The sequence below is a fragment of the Mycetomoellerius zeteki genome, unplaced genomic scaffold (assembly GCF_001594055.1).
Source record: "Mycetomoellerius zeteki isolate Tzet28-1 unplaced genomic scaffold, Tzet1.0 scaffold292, whole genome shotgun sequence".
Lineage (NCBI taxonomy): Eukaryota > Metazoa > Arthropoda > Insecta > Hymenoptera > Formicidae > Mycetomoellerius > Mycetomoellerius zeteki.
The window spans coordinates 460205-481178 of record NW_017257274.1 but is presented as its reverse complement, the minus strand read 5'-3'; the positions used below and the strand labels follow the sequence as shown (position 1 = coordinate 481178).

Here is a 20974-nt window from a genome sequence, read left to right as displayed (position 1 = left end):
CGTAAAATTTTATTAATTACTTACAGTCACACACAATAATGTTTAACTGTAATACTTTAAAGAACATAAAAATCATATCAAACTTGTCGACTTATACATGTTTGATAAAAATGTATATCTTTATAACTTTCTTACAGTTATTCGCGAAAATTACATCCATATTGAAGTTGCTCATTGTTGTCTACATTTTAGTGCAATATTCCGATTCAAAGGTACTTATGGTACAAACGTTCCGCTTTCGTCTGTGTTTCTTCCCGGCAGTAATGCCGTGTTTACGCTCGCTGTAAATTTGCTCTCCCTCGTTAAGGTGCGAGCTGCAAATGGGGAAAAAATGTGCTGTGGAAACCGTCCGTCGAGGTAATAATGGTAAAGGTAACGTCTCTGTTCCATCTTGCGAAACTGTGTTTAAATGACGTAAGAGTGAATAACGCGCTGTACAAACACACGATTGTTCCGTTTGGCCAAGAAATCATCGGGGTACGGAGGCGAACTGTTAAATCGTGGAAAAGCATGCTATGTGCTTACCGTTACTATTAACGGGAGAATCATCTGTCAAATCTTCGTACTCGCTGATCGCGATTGCTAGTATAACGACGACTATCTGCGATGAATCGCTAACGTTGGTCGATGACACAAAACGGATATATCAAATTTCATTAACTTGCTAAATCACGTGTGATTTTTGTTTTTGATTAACGCGTAATAAAAGAGGTTGATTCGCTCGCATGGGAACTTTTCGATATCGGTTTTTATAAGTTTACAGCAGAACTTTATCGTAAAACTATGTGTTTTCTCGTTGGCCGGAACTCGTCTGCAGGATTCATTCGAGATTTCATTCTTTTGTGACTTCGATATTCCTCTTTTTGTAAGTGATTACATATGACTCGAGAAAACGTTAACACTTTGCCGTATGAAAGTTATGTTAGACCATCGGCTTTCATTTCTTGTTGGGTGGTTGAATTTCTTGATTTTCTTCGTCGGCTCGTCGGTCGTCCATGAGAACGCAACAGAAGTCGATGTCGCGCCCAGAACCTTGTCGCGACCTAAGAGATATTTGATTTTTCCGGAGGGTTGTAATTTTCAGGTAAATATATTTATAAGAGTTCCAAATATGACCGAGGCTAAATTGATGCTTAATAATATTTCTATTATGTAAATTTTAAATACTCTTCCAGTTATATAAAATACGCGGCAATTATTATTAGATTTGAAATGTAATTGTAAATTGAAGTTGTGCCATAATAATATCACAAATTAAATTAATCATTAATTTAATACTACTAGCATCTTAAAACAGTGTAAGAAATTTATTGCGAAAAACATTCTTTGTCTACTTCAACTAGATAATTAAATATCAATATCTACCTTCGGTTGTATTTAATGCTTTTTTACTTATTTGATTTATTCACAGTGGACAGAAGTCGGTGTGAGTTAACAGAGTAGGATATCCACATAAGCTGTAGCATTTTTTATATAGGTTTGTTTTGATGCAGAGCTGGGAAACTTTCGCGTCAAACAAGTTAGCTTTTTACTTAGAAAACAATGACACTCAATTAGCAAAATAATCTTCATGCTCTAAATTTTCACATTAAGACTAACGTATATGTAATATCAGGACACATGAAGAACAAGAAAATACTAGCAAGATTCTTTTATATATCTAATTAGCGCAAATACTAACAAATAAGCTCAAATTTTTAATTTTGTAACACATTGTTTTAAATGCCATATTAATTGACTAAACTCTGTATCTATACTGAAGATAGCCTAATCTATACCGAAACGTCTATACATATGTATATTAAATTATAAAGTTATTCGCCATTGAAATCGTACGACTGTGGTTCAATGCCCTCTCATTATTATTTTTTATTTTATATAGCCTCTAAAATTATTTATATTTATTTATATTTACTTGATTTATTCATATAACAGTTTTGTTTAACTTATTGTATATATTTCAATAAATCCAAATAATGCTATTATTTATTGTATATATTTAAATAACGCTAGAAAAAGAACAGTTTATAATATTCATAATTATTTTCAATAATTCAAGGATTTTTCTAATGACTTTCGTCATGATTGATAAAATGTTTCTAATGTAAATTCCACAATATACATTGTATTAACATAAAACAAGCCTTACAAGTTAAAATTAATATTTCAGAACATTTCTCCACAATGTGGGACGTTCTTTTAGCCATTTTAAGATTGCATTAGAGATCTGCAGAAAATCAAACAGTCATCACGTAAATTCGGCCAAGTACTTCGCAAACGTTTTGTATGCTTTGAAATTTTATTGCCTCCCCCAGATTTCGGTACACGGATAAAGTAGAAAAGTAAAGCGCCGCTCATGCCGCCTGTAGTCTGCGAAATTTATGGAAAACTGAATTTGCATATGGATGTTTCGTGTATTTTCCAGTTAGTGTATTGTCTGACTATCGGAGCGTACGGCCGAGACGGTGATTTGGTGCTGGGACTGACAGCTGCCTTAGCCTGGGAACTTCCGAATAAGGTCAACTCAAAGATATCGAATTTGCTTCACCGTAGAAGCCGGAGCGTCGTATATCCGAAAATGGAGGCTTTCTTGCAATCGTGAGTGTCGTGCCGTTATTCCGCATTTTTCAACCGGCTTTTCCTCCGATCTTTCAGCATGTATTCGGGTTGACGAGAAGCATATCACGGTTAAATGCGTTTGAAACAGTTTCAAGCATCAAAAAAATCCTTTATGATCGAATAAAAATGTAAACGCGAAGAGACACGCTTTATCTGTTACTATCGAATCATTAGACATCAATGAAAACTGCCTCGAAATGATGCGAAACAATAAGTATATCGGTTAGAAAAGCGATTTAATTTTATGGTGAATGTAATTTGCGACACGACTCAGATAATGCCTGCATTCTTGGCGCTTTATACGACTCGCAGTGCGCGGTTGTTACGCGTTATGAGGACGTAATTACTTTTAAGTGCGATTGCGAAACGGAATTGTTTCGAGCGGTAATTGTTTTCGCGTATCAGAAGCTCCGCCGAGCTGGTCGTCGAAGTTTATACTTTTAAATTAAAATTCATTGGCAGCACCGGCCTCGATGGCAGATCCTGCGTGATGAGGGCACTCTGCGAAGCAGGCCAGCGAGATCCTGCCCAGATAGGCACGGGATCCTTCGTCCAGGAGCTCCTTCACACAATTTTTACGTAAGTGAAGATCCCGATTTCCTTTAAGAGCATCGAATTCGTTCCCTTTGAAACCTTCCGATATACACTTAAAAAATAAAAAGGAAGTTTAATTAATGGGGTAATATATATAAGACTTTGGAATTAGGATGTTTTGGCTGTACGTAACATAAATGACACGTAAATCGTTGTAAGTGCTATTTTCAATATGACTAATTATCTTTAGGATCCCTTTATATGGCAGTTATCATATTTTGCTGCAGTTTCAGATAAATATATAACGCTTAGAGTAAATGGATCCAAATTAACTTTTGCATAATACACACATACATACACACACACAATCAAGGTAAAAAGAAAAATTAAATAACTTTTGAATTATGCCAATAAGAGAATTATGCTCAAATTCGACACAGATATACTCGTACTCAGACATAGTAATAGAACAATCTATGAAATTTTGATATTTTTGGTAACGTTTTGAGTGTGACACATATATCTTTAAATCGAATTCCAACTGTTACTCGACGACGTGCGATTCTGTTCACAGATTGCCAAAGGATGGTGCCAAATTCGAACGGTCGGAGGACCACGCTTACGATCGCGCATATGAAACGAGCGGAGACTGCGAACGGCTGTATCCCACGTGTCAGCACTCCATTTATGACATGGACTTTTGAAGTTGCGGCAGAAGCTGCGACAGACCTCTCACCGCGTCGTTCGAAAAACCGCGTCGTCCCACAAAACTACAGAGTGTAAATCTGATGGAAAACTTGCGGCGAAGTTTCTCTGGCAGCCGTCCTATTTCGCGGTGATTTTTCTGCCTGATGTTACGATGGCTTCGCGCGTCGTTTCGCGACGCATTGGACTGACGACTGATAAAACGGTAGACCTGTTGTATTGTTGGTTTATCGTTATTACAAACGTTTCAAACGCCGATCAAATGCGATTTTGTCGTTCTTTATTGAAAGAGAAGAGATACTACACCAGAGATAAGTTCGCACAACGTGTCAAAATTTGAGTTTGTATGTCTGTTATTTTAAAAAAGATTTGTTTAAAATGTATTTAGCTTAACTTTATTAATTATGTTATATTAATAATATTATTTTATTGATTTATTACGTACATTTACCGCTGGATTAATATTTATAAGTATTTATAAGTATTTATATTTATATGACAATAATAATAATTTTTTTGCGTACATACAAAATTTATGATATCTAGATAAAAAATCACACAATATATAAGTATGCATGAAGTATAACATGAAATATGTAATCAATAGTTCATCCGCTTTCCTTAGTTTGTTGAAGGACTATATATGACAGGCACCGAATCATTATCTCAGGATTTTTCGGTTGTTGGTTAAAGTATTACGTCAAGTGGTCGCCGGACTACCTTGTTAAAAATGAAGGGGGTAATAAACGATTATTTAACATCAACGACGAATCCGAGATTAAATTCAGAAAGTTTGGCGCGAGGCTCTCGACCCATGAATATTCTATATCGGTCATTACATTACTTCCGCAACGTGTAATTCATTTCGGCGCGGTTTCGAATAATTTCACGACGTTTTGCATTAATAAAATGGTCGCCGGGCTCTCGTCGATTTATGGTTCATTTCTGTAGAGTGCTCCGACGGAGCGTCCAACACGGTTGATTCCCTCCCACTTCTTTTTTTTCCTTTTCATTGGAAATAAAATATGCCAAATATACTTTCGTAGTGTAACGAACGTCTAATCGATATGCATTCAGTGAACACTTTGCATTTTCTCGTGTGAGCACTCCTAGTTTCCCATTCGTCGGTGTTTGTTGCGCACGAACGCGACGAACTAGTCGTAACTATAAGCACATAATTGTATTTATTTGATGAAATTCTACCCCGTAACTGCAAGCTTTGTTTATTAACGATATTTAACAAGGTAGCCCGGCGGCCACTTGACGTAATACTTTAACCAACAACCGAAAAATCCTGAAATAATGACTCGGTGTCTGTTATAACACGTGATAGTACGGCGTAAAAGTTATCGTCATCATGAAAATTGTAAAGCGGGTATTTTCGAGCATGAAATTTTTTACTGTAACTCGACTACAGCAGATAGTATTTCCAGCATTACATTTCCTGCTTTTGTTGCATTGCACTCGATATAATTTCACGATATATATTATAATATATTCGGCCTAAATTAGATTGCTAGTATGCATCTGATTCGATAATATGCCACGTGCTCAGTTCAGTATTGTAATTATTTTAACCGGAAATTTATTCCGAAGATAATTAAATTATTACAGCAACGTTTGCTGTGGAGTCTAAAAACATATGAGAATAGTTAATAATGCATACATAGTTAATATTATGTACATATTATCTATGGAACGTTGGATATTTATTATGAAAGTAAATTGAAGAAAACTTGCAATACTTTATCAGCCTTCTGCAATAAATTAAAATATGTTTAGAAAATATACATTGTGTTTCATCGACAATGATTCGAATCAGGTTAATACTTAATTAGTTCATAATTTACTTCAATGTAATCGATAACCAATGAAAATGTTAATTTAATAATTATTCTTGTAATTTGTTTAATACCACTAATTATTGTATATTATCGTACATTGTACAAGTAATAATTTCAGGCAATTGTGATTTATTAAGTATAAAAAAGATAGTCTTGCTAAACTTGAAAAAATAAAAGGGAAAAAAACGGTTGAAGTGAAATAAATAAATATATATAAATAATAGAACAGAAGCAAACAAATATAACAGAACGTTGCAAATAAATATGATACAATGTATTTGTATTTTGTTATATTTATTTGCAATGTTCTGTTATATTTGTTTACTTCTGTAGTTCTATTATATTTATTTATTTCACTTCAATTGTTTTTTTCCCAGTCAAAATATATTATATAGTCGAGATATGTTCTTGATCTTATCATCCAGTTGCTTAAATTAATTTACGAAACAATGTTTTTATGCGAAATATTTTAAGTTTGCTAAACTAATTACATTACGTATATTGTATAAAAATTTAAGAAATTATAATTTAAATATCTCAGATAGTCTTGCTGGACTAAAATAAATGCAAAAAGGAAAAGAAAACGCTTGATAAAAATGCGAACATAAATGCATAATAGAATGCATTTGCGTATTACATGAAAAATATTCGGAATATTAACAAAGTACGTATTTTTAAGTCCGAATATTCTCGACTGTCATCTAATTGCTCAATTTAAATGATACTATTTTTATGCGAAATACTCTAAATTTACTTAAACTTCTCTATTTTTCTTGAAGGAATAAAGAGAGAAGAGAGAGAGAGAACAGAGTAAAATTATTCTCCACTTACTCATCGTTAGAACAATAATAAAGTACCGTTACTTTTCGACACAGACAAATACAGTTCGTTAGTTTGTTTTCGAGAGCAAGTAACGGTTACACATTCAAGTCTATTCTATCGTTAAAACTAGTACTTTAGCTCCGCCTCGGGACATGAAATTTTCGTACTACGATGCTGATCAATCGTCTCCGTCATTTTATTTTGCTCGGCGTTTTTATGCGTCGCTTTGAAGAATCGACAGTGTCGTCGACGACGTTTTCCAACGACTCGCTAGTAAGATCTGGGAGAGAAGTTGGAACTAAATATCTGGTGTTTCCTCAAGGCAGCAACGTTCAAGTAAGATAACTTTTATTCTACACAACGACAGATGTATTTCAATAAAGAAACACTCAGCTCTCTCGCGGAAACGGCGATTACTATCCTCTTCGTGTCAAGTTTCCGTTTGCAATGCATAAACTTTGAAAATGTAGAGAAGTATAAACGCACCTGTTACACTCGTTTTCGAGACCGTTATTAAAATGAAATTATAATCTTCGTGCTCTCTCGTGTTTTTGTGCGAAACGCACCAGACAGGTCGATATGAGCTTGTGGAAGTTTCGCTTGCGCGAAGTTGTATATTATAGCGCAACATAAACTCTCGATACAGTTTAGCTTAGGAAGTTTCATATGCTAAATGAAACGGAATTCCCTTTATGCGTAACATTTGGAAAGACTCTAATAAGCGAAGCAACATGGAGTAATAACAAACTTTGTAAAAGGAAGGAATATTGAGCCGTATATAATTAGAATATAATTAGTTTTAAATTAATATGTAAAATATATGTTGCCGCCGAATTAAAATACGCGCACTCTGAATTGCAAATATTAAAATAATTTGTGAAATAATTCGAGGGAGGACAAATAATTAGTATACTATTTACAAAAGTATATTAATTAATCAATTAATAACCTTCCCCCCTCTCTCTCTCTCTCTCTCTCTCTCTCTCTCTTGAGAGTTAAAAGCAAATATTACTTATTATTTGCGATTTAAGAAAATTTAATTTAACATTATTCTACTTGTCCACTATTATTACGCAGCTCGTCTTCTGTCTAACCATAAGCACGTATTCAAAGCCCCAAGGAATGTTTACCGTTGGTACTACCGCCGGGCTTGCGTGGGAACTACCCTACAGAAATACTGTGCTGTACGGGAAGCCAGCTGAGGTTTATCATCGTCGGAGCAGAAGAGAGCTGTACCATAAAGTGGAGCTAATGCTAAGAACGTGAGTAAGAAAGGCGAACAAAAGCAAGGAAGCCAGAGAGAGGGGCCGCGTTTCCTCTTCTCATTTCGTATAAATTACCGACAATTGCGCGACCTGTATACCAAAAAAATCTTGTGAACTATTTTAATAATGTGGAAATGATGTAGAAACTTGTCTTCGAACACAACGAAGAAAAATATGAATTGCTATTGCAACGATTACGACATACTTCGCCATTCGACAGGAAAATTGAATATTTCATCATTTTATTTCGCCTCTGAGTCTATTTCATTCTCCTCTACTGATCAGATTTATCCTCTTTCTCGAGTGGAAGGTCCTGATGGAAAAATGGTAATTCTATCGAATGCGAACGAAGGGTGAGACTTATCGTGAGATTTTTGTTTCAACGACTTGTCGGGCAAGTTCGCTGCTTCTCGGTTCACGAAGAAAAATAGACGCGAGCCATTATTGGAAAGCTGCCTTCTCATCTACGTCGCGGAAAATGCTTCTGTTTCCTAAAACGAAACGTCACTCGTTTAGAGGCGAATTCGATTCGGAGGAAAAATAATAACGTGTCGGAAGTTTAAAATGCGGGTAGTCATCCGGCAACCATCAACGTAATCGACATTTCTTCGCGCGAATTTAAAAATGGATCCTCGTAAAGCTCCGCGTGCGTGACTGTAATAAACATTACACTTGGATAATCCAAATAATTTCGATGAGACACGTGGGACGAATGTATTTCACGGCCGATGAAGCGACAGGGAAACGCTCTTAAACGGTGGTTCGAGCGGCGAGCGGATTAAAATGGTGTGCTTTCATCGCTCGAGGCCGGAAAATGGTCCCGAAGAAACGACGATGATTCAGGTATAACCGACGACGCATAATACCGTAAAACCACGCTTGCTCGGCCACCCTAGTATTTCCAGTGTTTCACCGGACATTGTTCGAGTGCTTACGGGCACATTAAGCGTGCGGATTAAGAGGCTTCTCGCAATGATCGCAACGTTTCGTGCTGTTTCGAGCACGGCTATTCTAGGTGGAAATGAGACCGAAAACGGCCAGGAATCACGCGATGAGCGGTCGACAAGGGGATCCCTTTGCTCTTTTAATGCAGAATTACTCTCGACATGTGTAAAAAGAATTAATTGAGTGGTTCTTGTACAGACGGTGACAGATATGCCTTAATACCTGAAATTATACGAGCAGAGAGAGATTTCTCTCTGCTCGTACAATTTTAGGTGTTAAAGCATATCTGTTACCGTCTGTACAGCGATGAGACGAAATTACAATCGTGGATGATCGATTAATCATTGAATCGGAAAAGAACAATCGCCGATACGTACTTTTATTGAACGCTTAAATAAAAGCAATTTGTTCCCCTCCGGAAACCCGGGAGTTGTTAGGAGCAATTATATTACATCGCGATTGAACTGACTGATAATTCCATTCAAATTGATAACATGTATTTTGATGTAATTTCTGACTTAATCAGATTTTCAACGTTGCAAGCGTTTTACCAATACTGCGCTTCGTCGCGTATCAAATAAATTCAGTTGTTATGGTAACCGTGACTAATATAATACTATATGATATACGAGTGTAAAAGTGTAAACATTGAAATTGATCGTCCGAAATCAGCCGAAACGATCTGAATCGTTTCTAGTAATTCGAGAGAAGAAATAAGGAAAAATAGCTCTTCCATCTCGCTGACTCAATCAGCGGTAAGCCTTACATTACATAGAAATTGATCAATCATACTCGATTATTTTTCTCATATTTGACTGTGATTGGTCAATTTCTTACGACTTAAGGCTTACAATTCTTAGGCTGATATTCATAAATCCCGAAACAATAGGTATAGTAAGCTTTAAGTCTCAAGAAATTGATCGATCCACTTGAACGTGAAAAGGGTGATCGACTATAATTGGTCAATTTTTTAAGGCTTAAAGGCTTACTATACCTATTGCGTTTCGGAACGAATCGTTTTTATTTCAAGACTGTCTTAAGTAATGTCTTAAAACACTAATGCGACTGTGATTGGTTTGTGACATCTTAAGACTGTACTTAAGATGGTATTAAATATAAGAATCAACTATGAATACCGGCCGTAGACACTGCGTTAGAATTTCTTAAGTCAAATATACTATATATTAGCAACTGCCCAACATAGAACTTGCAGAAACATTCGTACACTGAAAGAAAAGATTGGCTGTTGCAGCAAATTAGATGGTAAAGTATGGCATAGCATTTTTAATTGTAGCAGTCAATTTTTAGTTGCGTTAGTCTATCCGCAACGTCAGTATAGGATTTCAATGGACTAACGCAACCAAAAATTGACTGCTACAACCAATTATGTAAAAATGCTATGCCACATTCAGTCAATCTTTTCTTTCAGTATAATATTTGCAACGTTTGCAATGTTACTGTAATATTGTTGGAATTGTTAGAACCTGAGAGTAGTCGCAGCGATCAATTAAGTTGGCTAATACTTTATTACACAGTTAGACAATCAATAATTTCAGTTATCAAACGTAATTTTATATATTAATTAATTAATAACAATATATTCAGTAATGTGCTTTGTGCACTACGAACAACACAAGGATATATTGATTTTATAATAACAAATGTAATACTCGGCTTTACAATCAGATATCGAGATATATGTATAGGATGTCATTATCACAAACCTGATGAACAAATTGATTTGCAATATTAATATCTTTAAACAAAAAATTCTAAATATTAGGACTACGTCCGAAGGTGAGCTCACCGATGTCGCCGGAGAAAAGAGAAGATCGTAAAACATAAAACGATAAAGTTTTCGATTTCAATTATTCACGCATGCGCTTATAAAATGTTACTAAACATTGCCAACCTGATTTGATTTGAATTACTATATCCAACAGGAACGTTACAATATTGCTTCAATATTGCTGGAATGATCTGTGCTGTATGAACGTTTCCACAACGTTTGATTGATCCACTTAATTCGCTATTCAGAATGTTTAAGATATAATAAGATAGATACATAAGATAGAATGAGATTAGATAAAATAAAATACTTAAATATCTATTTCATTCTATAAAATAGTGGATCAACTTAAGCTTTGGCCTACCATATATTCAGGGCATTTCAGTGTCCAATCTCTTACAATCGCTTTCTAATGATCTTTATTTCGCGACGCCATCGAACGCGTTAGTATTTCAGTGGGAAGATATGAGTCATAGTTGAAGCTCGACTGCGTCTAAAAAAAATTACGCAGAATTACTCGGAGACTGACACGTATATGTGCCGTTACGACGCTTTATTTCCCGTCACACTGGATAGCTAAGCTCATTGTTGGAATCGCACGGTTCTATGTCCGAAACATTTTCGTCGAGTAATCCACGGAAGTAAAGGGAGTCGTTATTCATTTTGATTACGGGGGTTGTCGCTTCATCCGTCATCCGGTCGAAGTGAAGATCGGCGCTAACAAAACATGTGCAAATACAAAAGTTTCAAGAAGAGTCTTCTCTCTCGCCCTTTTTACCTTCACCGTCAATCTCTTTATCTTTCTGTTCAGAACTCTGTCAAAATCGTCGAATATAACAAATTCTAAATCTGATGTCAATATACCATCACATTTCATCAATATTATTATTGTCCAGCCAACCAAAACTCGCAGCGAGATCCAGTTTGACGAACTTCGGCAATTCGGATATTAAGGAATCAATCTAGAGAATTTGTCCCGTCAAATTTGGGACATAAAACAGCACCCTTAGTTCGTCGATCACGTACGTGACGGAGAAATTCTCTTCTCGACATAAATCAAGCCGTTTTGCTTAACTGGACCGAGGATCGTCGGATAGACACGTACCCTACGTTCACCCACAGCGGCAACCCTCAATTGAGATATATTTTCCCGCCAACTGCAGATGCGCGTTATACACACCAGTAAAGTTTCAGTTAAGAGTCGAATTGTGGGGTTAATCCGGGGATGACAGAAGCGGCGGTTACTCTAATTTAAATTGCGCAGAGCTGTAGCGTAATTGCCGGTATTTGCTCACCATGGGAGAGGGTATACGGACCGAAGGAGACTACGGTGCTCGGTTGTTTAGCAGATGTGCGGCGAGGAGCGAGGAGGAACTCATTGTAAACCACCCCCGGGTTCATAGTGCCGCTCGATTTCGTGGTTGGTAATATCAACACGCGGTCCCCTCCCCTTTAGCCTCTGGTATTATCGCGGACTTAATGAATGAACCGCCTAGCTCTTGGCGAGCTCGACAACGATAACGAGGATGATAATGATAAACGATCTCTGTTCCTGCTACTCCGAATCTTTGTTATCCCGTCATATCTCACCTTCTGTCCTTCGTAAAGCCAGGGGAAGGACGGCAAGGCCTGCGTTCTCAAAGCAATCTGCAAGGCTGCCGGGCGTAGGCGCGAAGACGTCGGAAAGGGAAGCTTCCTCGAGGAAACCTTACACGCTATATTCACGTAAGTCGTAAATTAAAGTAACCCTCTAACAATAAAGTGAGGTCGGATCTAACTCAATGCTCTGTTTTGCTCGTTTTTATCTAATAAAAAATGGAAAAGTAATATGAATGTAATAATATATAATAAAAGTAAATAATAATATGAATTACTTCTTCTATTTTTTGTAGATGAAAAAATACACATAAACGAAGAAGGTTAAATTCGATCAAAGCGAATATTAGTGCCCTAATAATACTTTTGAATGAATCTTACATTTTCCAGCAAAAAATGAAATAAAGTTTAACTTTTACTAACTTTAAATAATTGTAGTAAAACAAAAAATGTTTTAACTGACGAAGCTGTAGAATCACATTTGACTCCGACCTTACCATTAAAGGGTTAAATTAGATTTGGATGTTGTATTTTCTTCTTAAATTTTTCATTTGCTGTATCATGAAGACTGATTGAAATCTCAGACATATACGGTAGCTGTTAAGTAAAGTAACGAATTAATGATTGCAGTCTGCCTGGAGGACGGTACGACATCGATCCGATGACCGAGTACGAGCGAGCGTATCACTTGGGCGAGAATTGCATCGAGATGCACGCTAAGTGTCCAAGTGTCTTTTGAATTGCTACAATCAAGCGTGATCGTCTTACGCGGGCACGAAACGAGCAATCATCACGAACTCTCTCTACTTTTCCCAGCCCTTCAAATTACTGGAGAGCCTGAATTGCACACTCACTAACGAGCTAAGATTTACACAAGCAAATTATAATAGATATTAAAGTGCTGCTTAAACAGCATAAAAAAATTTGCAAAAATAATTAAAATTATAGTAAGGTACTGATAAAACAATTTTTTGCAATTCTAATTTATTCGAATATAAAAATATATGCATAATTAATAGAATTTTCTTGTAACTATTATAATTATGAAATTAAAAACGTTAATTTCAGTTTTATTTAATTATATGAGAAATTATCAACAATAAATATATTGAAAAATGATGAAATGTCGAAAAGATAAATATAACGCATAAGGCAATAATTTGAATTTGTATGAACGACGATTTATTATTTCAAAATGCATTTTAAAAACATCCGTCATGAATTTTATTCGTCATGAATTAATCTATTTATATCGTGCATTAATCTATTGGGCCTGTCTCTCTCTTTTTGTATAGTTTGCAAAGTCACAAGCCGTGTGACCTCTTAGGATTGAAGCGTTTCGAGTAGCTGCTGCGCGGTCCTTTTAGTTGAGAAGAAAGGAGGTAAAATATCGCGGTATAAAAGCAAATAATAGTAACCGTAGCTACGTGATGAGATCGACAACTATGTCGACAACAATGACGTCAGCAATTCAAATTATGCAGTCGACGTCATTCTTGGAATTTCCTCATGACTACCAAATTGCTCGAATTACAACAAAACTTTCAGCGCAAAGAGGAGAGAGAGAGAGAGAGAGAGAGAGAGAGAGAGAGAGAGAGAGAGAGGACTCTTCAAAATACGAACTACTTTACAAATTATTCACTTGTTAACAAATATTTTCAAATAATAGCAATGTAATTGTAACATTATTTTTCTCGGAAGACTGTTAGTTTTTGCAAATATACAATAAATAAGGAAATTTTATTCCAATTAATTTGAAATAGATATTTACTCCAGAATTTTATAACGAACTGTTCGATGCTAATTATTTTCTCAAAGCCATTATCTTTGAAACAACGAGTGTTAATTACAAATATCTTGTGTAATCTTACGAAAAGATTACACAAGATATTTGTAATTACACTATCAACGTACGTGAAGTTCCGGATAGATTCCAGCGCAGTGATACAACGCGACGTTAGTGCCAACATTTCGGCTGGGAGGTTTCAACTTCGAGGAATTACGATTTCGCGAATTGACGACAACTCGCGCTAATGACACACGATGTAAACTCGGCAACCGCAGCTGACGTCCTCAGGAGGGGAATTGCATTACAGCTTACCATAACATACGTGCAAACACGATGTAACGCAATCGTCGTAACGTCGCATACAGCGAAGCAACACTCGACAGCATCACGGATGTCTCGGTGCTGCGGAAGTGCACGCCGCGTGACTGTGAGAGACGCGCCCGTGTATGCGATCTATTATTGTAAGCTGAACAGACAAGGCCGCGTCTACTGATTTCCTTAATGACGAATCAGACTGTTTACCCGAAATGGACTTGCGGAACAGCGTCAGAAGTTGCATTACATTCGAGGAAATAGACCCTAAGCAGGATAAATGCGTCGCGCAACGCGAATCCAAGAGACGTTTTCCAGGCGCCGGGGACCACGAAAGTCTGACGCGAGAGTCCATAAATCTATTACTTCCCTTATTACGATGGCGATTCTCTCCGCGTTACGTAGCAGTGGCGATTAAACAGAAATTCTGAGGAAGATCGCTCGATTTTAAGTGCCGAATAAATCACGCGGTTCCCCGTAAGGCCGCGCAGAGTGGCCGGGTGGAATCGGCAGTGCATCGTTGGGCAAGAAAGAAAAAAGAAAAAAGAACGAATTGAAGCGGAGAGGAGATCCGAAAGCCCAAAATGAAATTACCTCGCAGATGGAAGCTGCGAAGATGGTCAGAGCGCACTCGGATCCTTGGGATTGGATAAAACAGGCAGCCCGTTCCTGAATATATTTCGCCAGATTTACGAAATTTAAAGGCTCTCTCGCTAGTGAGTTGGTAGCTGCGGTAAGGACGGTAAGAGGGAGGGAGGGAAAACGGAGAGCCGATGAACCTCTCATAAAGAACACCCGAGCTTTCCGTGAGATTTTTCAAGATTAGCATGGAAAAGCCGGAGGACTCCGCAACGAGGGACAGCTTGTCAGATTTTAATGGCCTACGAGAGATCCGGAAAATTAATGAGCTCTCTCTTTTTCTTTCTGTCTCTCTGACGATCTCGATGAATGCGAAAACGACCGGAAATCCGTACCGATTCGTTAAATAACTTTATTTGTGAAGAAACTTGCGCAATTATAACGAGACATAGTCGCAAATTATGCCATCTTGGGGTTTATTGAAACACTCCGTTATCGTTTTTCAATATATTTTTTGTCATTTCTGCATTAATTACTTAAGTCGTTAAAATATTCCCTTTTACACTGAAATATACAATATTTTACAAGTGCTTCGTATATACATACACGACGGGATATTAAAACTTGACGAGGACTGAAATTTATTTTGCGCATTGCCACCGGAAAGATATCTTACCGCGACGTAAAATATGTCAGAGCAAAACGTAAGTATATGTAGTACACGTACGAGATAGGGACACATACCTTATCATAACAGTATAAGTAGTTCTGCACGCTTGCGTATACGACTGAAAAATTACGAAAAATTTAACTCGCGTTTATAACGTATACGTGACTTATGTATTAGATTACAATTTTACGTCCGTGGAATAGATAACGCATCCCATTTGCGGTCGATTTTCGCATGTGTGTAGAATATACGTAAAAGTTATAGATATAACAAAGAGGTAGACTCGATTACAGAACTGCAATTAATGGCTCGTTTAATATGCTCGCTTTGTGAATCTCGTATGTTATTATCATGTACGATAGAATATTTAAATAACGATAAAATATTGCGTAAGACGATTAAATAAAACTACACATCTTTATGAGTAATATAATTAAAGCACATTTCTTTACTTTTTTTTATATTATTACGTATATCATACAAAATTTTATATTCAATAAGATTCGGTTTTACACAGCAGTATTTTGAAACATTTGATACCAACTAAGGATAACATAACATCTATGTTATAATTTCGCATTCAACAATTTAATTGTTATGTAACACCACACTGTTAGATATCAAAAGAACAACGGTAAACCAATCCTTCGAATTAAATAATATTTTGTTATTTTTACCGTCTATGGATATCAAAATGTAAATCGATCCATTTTTGTAGTTAATTTTAAAGTAAAAAACATTTATATTAATGTACGCACACTTAATAAATAATAAACTAAATTTGAGAGACAAATTTTTAATACATTTTTTGTAATTAAATTGTTTATTAACTCCATTGTTTTAAATGAACATATTAGAGCAATGGCGACCTAAGAAATTATTAAAAATAACTCAAATTGGATATAATTGGACATGAATTTAATAGCATGTACTATGTTACATTTGTATTTACATTTGTTGAATGCGAAATTATAACATAAATGTTATGTTATTTTTAATTGATGTTAACTGGACTGTGGATGACACCGATCTCTAACAGCTGTGAGATTGCTCTTGAAAAATTGAGATAACCACCACGGCAATCACGGATGACCACCATGGTGTCAACGTGTTAAATTTTGACTCAAATTTTCGTCCGGCGATGAAAATCGTCTCTTGTCAAAGCCAATGTGACAATTCACGGCGCAAACACAGGATCGGTGACTGAACGACGCCGTCGCACCGTCAACGGCGTGTGCACAAGTACAATATTTCGATGTAACCGCGAAGGATGTTCCCGGGTTTTCTGAAAATGGTCTCCGTCCCGTGACCTCCCGGGAGGGCTGGCCCGAGGCAGCGTAGAGCGAAAGGAGAAATCGCGATTTTGCCCGGATAATTCCGAGAAATGAGAGCCCCGTGGCTCGTCCTGATTCTCGCTGTGATCCTGGACCCGTTGTTGCTCCTGGGGGAGGCGGTATGTCACCGTAATGACACCAACTTAAGTGTCGCTGGCCAAAGGTCAGGAGAGACTCTGTCCAGACGGAGACGGGAGCTCACTTTTCCAAAGGGAACCGCTTTCGTGGTGAGTTAGATAGCTGGATGTTCACAACGGGCGGTAAGAGGTCATCTTTTGTTACGCTAGACTTTTATGAGGATGTCATCGCTTGCCCTGCGGAGGTTGAGATCGGTTAAATCAGTTAGACGGATGGGGTTCCTCATTTTACCGCGATAACTGTGCTTTTATGAGAAGTCATCCTGAAGGCGGATACGTTCTATTAAAATCGCATTTATTCGTATAAAAAGTGAAATACGCGTTTCTTTTGTTGCCCTTGGTGATTATGCTTTATTCATTGAAATGATTTATTAGCGAATATAAAGAAGTATAATATTTAAGAAAAATAAAGATTTTGTCTCTTCAGAAATATTTTCTAATATAATTCTTTTTCATTTAAATTCGATTAAGGATGTATTAGACGTACAGTCAAAGAAAATTAAATTTGGAAGTATGTTTAATATTTACACTTCAAATAAACTATATACGTATGAAAGTTGTGTGAATAAGAATATCTTTGTTTAATAACACACACATTTTTGTAGTTTATTTATTTTATTTATTATTATATTTATTGTTTAAAATTCAAAAAATTTACATTTTTCTTTTATAAGTACTTTAAATATTCAGAATAATTTATGCAAAGTTTCATTGCGATTCACTGATTAGTTACAAAGATATAGAACAAATATTATGTTTATTTACACCAAATTTATCATATTATTTTTAAACGTGATTTAGAATAATCTGTAATTTATTCATAATTATGTTATCATTTTAAAAATGTATAAAATATCCTTAAGTGCTTTCGCCGAATCTAATGAAAAAAAATCACAATTTTATTATTCATAATCACTAAATACGTATGGAATTGCTTGTTTAGATGACTCTCACTCTTCTAAAGGCTATTCAACTTAATGAGCCCAAAAACTGGAACTTAGACCTAGAATTCGATATGATATGGCCTATACCTAGCCAGGAAGATTTGAAGAAGGTTACAACCAGAAGACCGTCTAAACTAAAACGACGACATAGACGCGAACTTTATGCTAATTTGGAATTAGCGTTGGACAGGTAAAAGGAAAATTATTTTTGTTTTATTTATATCAACACATGTTCACGATTAAATTGGGATTTTTTAAAAACTTATAAACACGATTAAGTATAAAATTGAAATATATAATTTTAAATGTTTAATGAATTGCAAGAATAATATTTTTTTGTTAAATTACTTCGTAAGTTTGAAATTAAAGCAGACACATGTACACATATACGCGATATTTAAGATAAATAGAAGAAGAGAGAGAGATGTTTACTGCAATCATTTGACAAATATATATATTATAATTGTGTTGATTTTATAATTAAATTTTATTGGACATGCATTAAATATTACAAATATGTTTTTATGCTATAAATGTATAATATCTCAAGCATCCCAGAAATTTTATGTTAACTTTTGTATGAAGATTAAACCAATTAATATTGATTGTTATCAATTTTAGTCGAAACTTACCAGGACGATTATGCATACTGCGCACAATTTGCGAGGCGGAAACGGTACTAAGTCCCCCAGGATTTTCAATCATCGAAGATGCTATACGAATTATTTTAAGGTAAATTATATTTTCAGTATATCTCAAGGTAAATTGATATTTACGAATTTGAGATTAGCACTTTACACAGTCTATCAAATGACTTTAACTTTAAACTTTAAAATATATTACAACGCCTTGTAACAAATTTAAAATTTATTATAGTGTCATATTGTTAAAATGATAAATTTTAAGATTAGAAAATTAGAAATATTGTATGTTTTAGAAATGTCGAAGATGCTGATTATTACGACTGCTACGATGTTGCGTATCGAACAAAAAGTGACTGTGAGGTTGTTTATCCTTGTCCATTTTCACTCTTGAAATTATTGTTATATAATTTATATACAGGGGAAACGTGAGAGATAGCCAATTAAAAAATCAAATTGATAATAAAACTGTGTATAAATTGTATAACGTAATCCATTAGATTTCATATTTAATTAGCGTAGTTTTTTGTTGTAGGCGAAAAGTCTGTGATATTCCCGATATTACTGCGCGAATAAATACCTAAAATATATCAAAAATCATCGATAAAACACAATAAAATAAATTTATTAAAAAACGAGTAATTCAATCCATATACATTCCCGTGTAATTTTTATTTGATATTCCTCAAAGATATCATTGGCAGAAATAATTATCAAATTAAATAGTTGTCGCTAGAAACTAATTCCCAAAATTTCCCGAATATTTTCTCTTTTGTGATGTAATAAGCAATTCTGATCAAGCAAACATTTCAATTGCAAATTTCAAATTATATTACACATAAAGTACATTTATCATTAAACTAATGTAATTAAGCGAACAACGCTTATTATTAGTTCACTAATACATGTAAAATAATGGAATTGGTTTCATATTTGAAATTATTTTCCCGATATGCTTTTATTGATGGCCTTATTATTTCGAATGCATATGCCACTGGCGGTCGAGTTTATAACTTTCCTCCTTTCATAGATAAATAAGTTTCTATTTCAGTATTCGTAATTAATTAGTCTAATAGTTTCATGTGTTTCTGTGGCAAAACTAATGAATCCGAATTGCATCTAAAACAAATTTGACAGAGTTAATTTGTGAAACATAAAATGATATAAATAAACTCTATCCAAATTTCTACATTTTTTAAGCAATGTAATATTTTATTAAAAACATGTATACATAATATGTTCATACATATAATCCTTTTCAAATTAATCACTTAAAATGGTTTTTTTAAAGACAGATTTTTTTATTTTATTTAATTCTTTTTTTTATAATTTAAGAGAATTTGTGATTTTTGTTTTAGTTTAGATCTTTTTACTTTAATATTACCCCCCTCTCTCTCTCTCTCTCTCTCTCTCTCTCTCTCTCTCTCTCTCAAAAAAAATACTCCATGTAAATAATCTCATTTTTACAACGATAAGAACTTCCTTTTTTCTAAAATATGAAGTTTCCGAAATACGCCTGTGATTTACCGTATAAATGATGCCAGGAAATCAATGAAAATGACAGAATAGTAATCAGAAAAAATCTTATCGCGCAGTAATGATAAACGTTCTCAAATTATAGACTGTGAAATATGAAGGTGCACGTATATATACGTACACGGAGAAAGATATTCGACACACTCACACATAGACGATACAACCGGAAAAACGTTAATCGCACTAATAGTGGCGGCAATATTTTACGCTCACACCCAGCTACGTGTTTCGGCTCTTGAGCCGTTAATCGTTTGCTAAATAAAGCCAGAGGAACGGGAAGCCTGTGCGCAGCTGGACGTTAATGAATTCGACAATGCTCCACGCTCACCTAACTGCAATAATAACGGTCGTTCTGGCCGGACTGGACTGGACTGGGAGATCATTCACCGTGTAACTCTCGTGGACGAGCACCGCAGAAGATCAAAATAAGTGAACAGGTAAGCCGAGAATATCCGCTTAATTTGACGACGGTTGGTCGGTCGGTCGGTATGAAATAAAACAGTTCGTTTCCATTCCATTTTCTTTTACGTGGACACGGAGATTCCGGATATTGACCGGAATAATTGGCTGCGAACGTATCCGATGAATTCGCGTACGATCGAATAGAGCTTGCGGGAGTCTCGTGAATTTACATACTGATATTTAACATACGGGGTTATTTTCATACGCGATGTTTTTTCAAATCGTGATCGCTGTTTGCAAAAGCAAACGATTCTCGTGAAAGAGAGATACAATGTATTCTGCAAATTATATTATTATTAATTGTAATTGAATTAGATTAATTAGAACAATTTAATACTGCTATTAGCATTTAAAATCTCTATTTAACATATAAAATCTGTCCTTTCATTCATCGAGCCGATTCGATAAAAGCGACTTGATATCGTTTTGCTTTAATGAATTTACAGATAAA

At 35.4% G+C, this 20974-nt stretch overlaps 3 protein-coding genes across 3 annotated transcripts; all 3 read left to right on the top strand.

Annotated features, from left to right (window-relative positions):
- The first annotated feature begins 800 nt into the window (after positions 1 to 800).
- LOC108724361 (uncharacterized) lies at positions 801 to 4163 on the top strand. The gene is made up of 4 exons (XM_018450709.1): positions 801 to 1084; positions 2426 to 2598; positions 3082 to 3198; positions 3728 to 4163. The coding sequence occupies exons 1-4, from the start codon at positions 911 to 913 to the stop codon at positions 3855 to 3857; spliced, it is 594 nt and encodes a 197-aa protein (XP_018306211.1). The 5' UTR covers positions 801 to 910; the 3' UTR covers positions 3858 to 4163.
- Positions 4164 to 6695: 2532 nt separating this feature from the next.
- On the top strand, positions 6696 to 12858 carry LOC108724366 (uncharacterized). Its single transcript, XM_018450713.1, has 4 exons — positions 6696 to 6860; positions 7602 to 7786; positions 12132 to 12248; positions 12750 to 12858. Exons 1-4 carry the CDS (start codon positions 6696 to 6698, stop codon positions 12856 to 12858), a joined length of 576 nt encoding a protein of 191 aa, XP_018306215.1.
- Positions 12859 to 16853: 3995 nt separating this feature from the next.
- Positions 16854 to 19109, top strand: LOC108724341 (uncharacterized). Its single transcript, XM_018450679.1, has 5 exons — positions 16854 to 17030; positions 17884 to 18074; positions 18506 to 18616; positions 18822 to 18953; positions 19061 to 19109. Exons 1-5 carry the CDS (start codon positions 16854 to 16856, stop codon positions 19107 to 19109), a joined length of 660 nt encoding a protein of 219 aa, XP_018306181.1.
- The last annotated feature ends 1865 nt before the right edge of the window (positions 19110 to 20974 follow it).

Excerpts from the sequence above, each read along its gene's own strand:
- LOC108724361 (XM_018450709.1), top strand. The coding sequence starts at position 911 with ATGAAAGTTATGTTAGACCATCGGCTTTCATTTCTTGTTGGGTGGTTG. Across the intron at positions 1,085-2,425 it reads CGGAGGGTTGTAATTTTCAG|TTAGTGTATTGTCTGACTAT; the intron begins GTAAATATATTT and ends TGTATTTTCCAG. Across the intron at positions 2,599-3,081 it reads ATGGAGGCTTTCTTGCAATC|CACCGGCCTCGATGGCAGAT; the intron begins GTGAGTGTCGTG and ends ATTCATTGGCAG.
- LOC108724366 (XM_018450713.1), top strand. The coding sequence starts at position 6,696 with ATGCTGATCAATCGTCTCCGTCATTTTATTTTGCTCGGCGTTTTTATG. Across the intron at positions 6,861-7,601 it reads CTCAAGGCAGCAACGTTCAA|CTCGTCTTCTGTCTAACCAT; the intron begins GTAAGATAACTT and ends ATTATTACGCAG. Across the intron at positions 7,787-12,131 it reads GTGGAGCTAATGCTAAGAAC|CCAGGGGAAGGACGGCAAGG; the intron begins GTGAGTAAGAAA and ends TCCTTCGTAAAG.
- LOC108724341 (XM_018450679.1), top strand. The coding sequence starts at position 16,854 with ATGAGAGCCCCGTGGCTCGTCCTGATTCTCGCTGTGATCCTGGACCCG. Across the intron at positions 18,617-18,821 it reads GCTATACGAATTATTTTAAG|AAATGTCGAAGATGCTGATT; the intron begins GTAAATTATATT and ends TGTATGTTTTAG. Across the intron at positions 18,954-19,060 it reads AATTTATATACAGGGGAAAC|GCGAAAAGTCTGTGATATTC; the intron begins GTGAGAGATAGC and ends TTTTTGTTGTAG.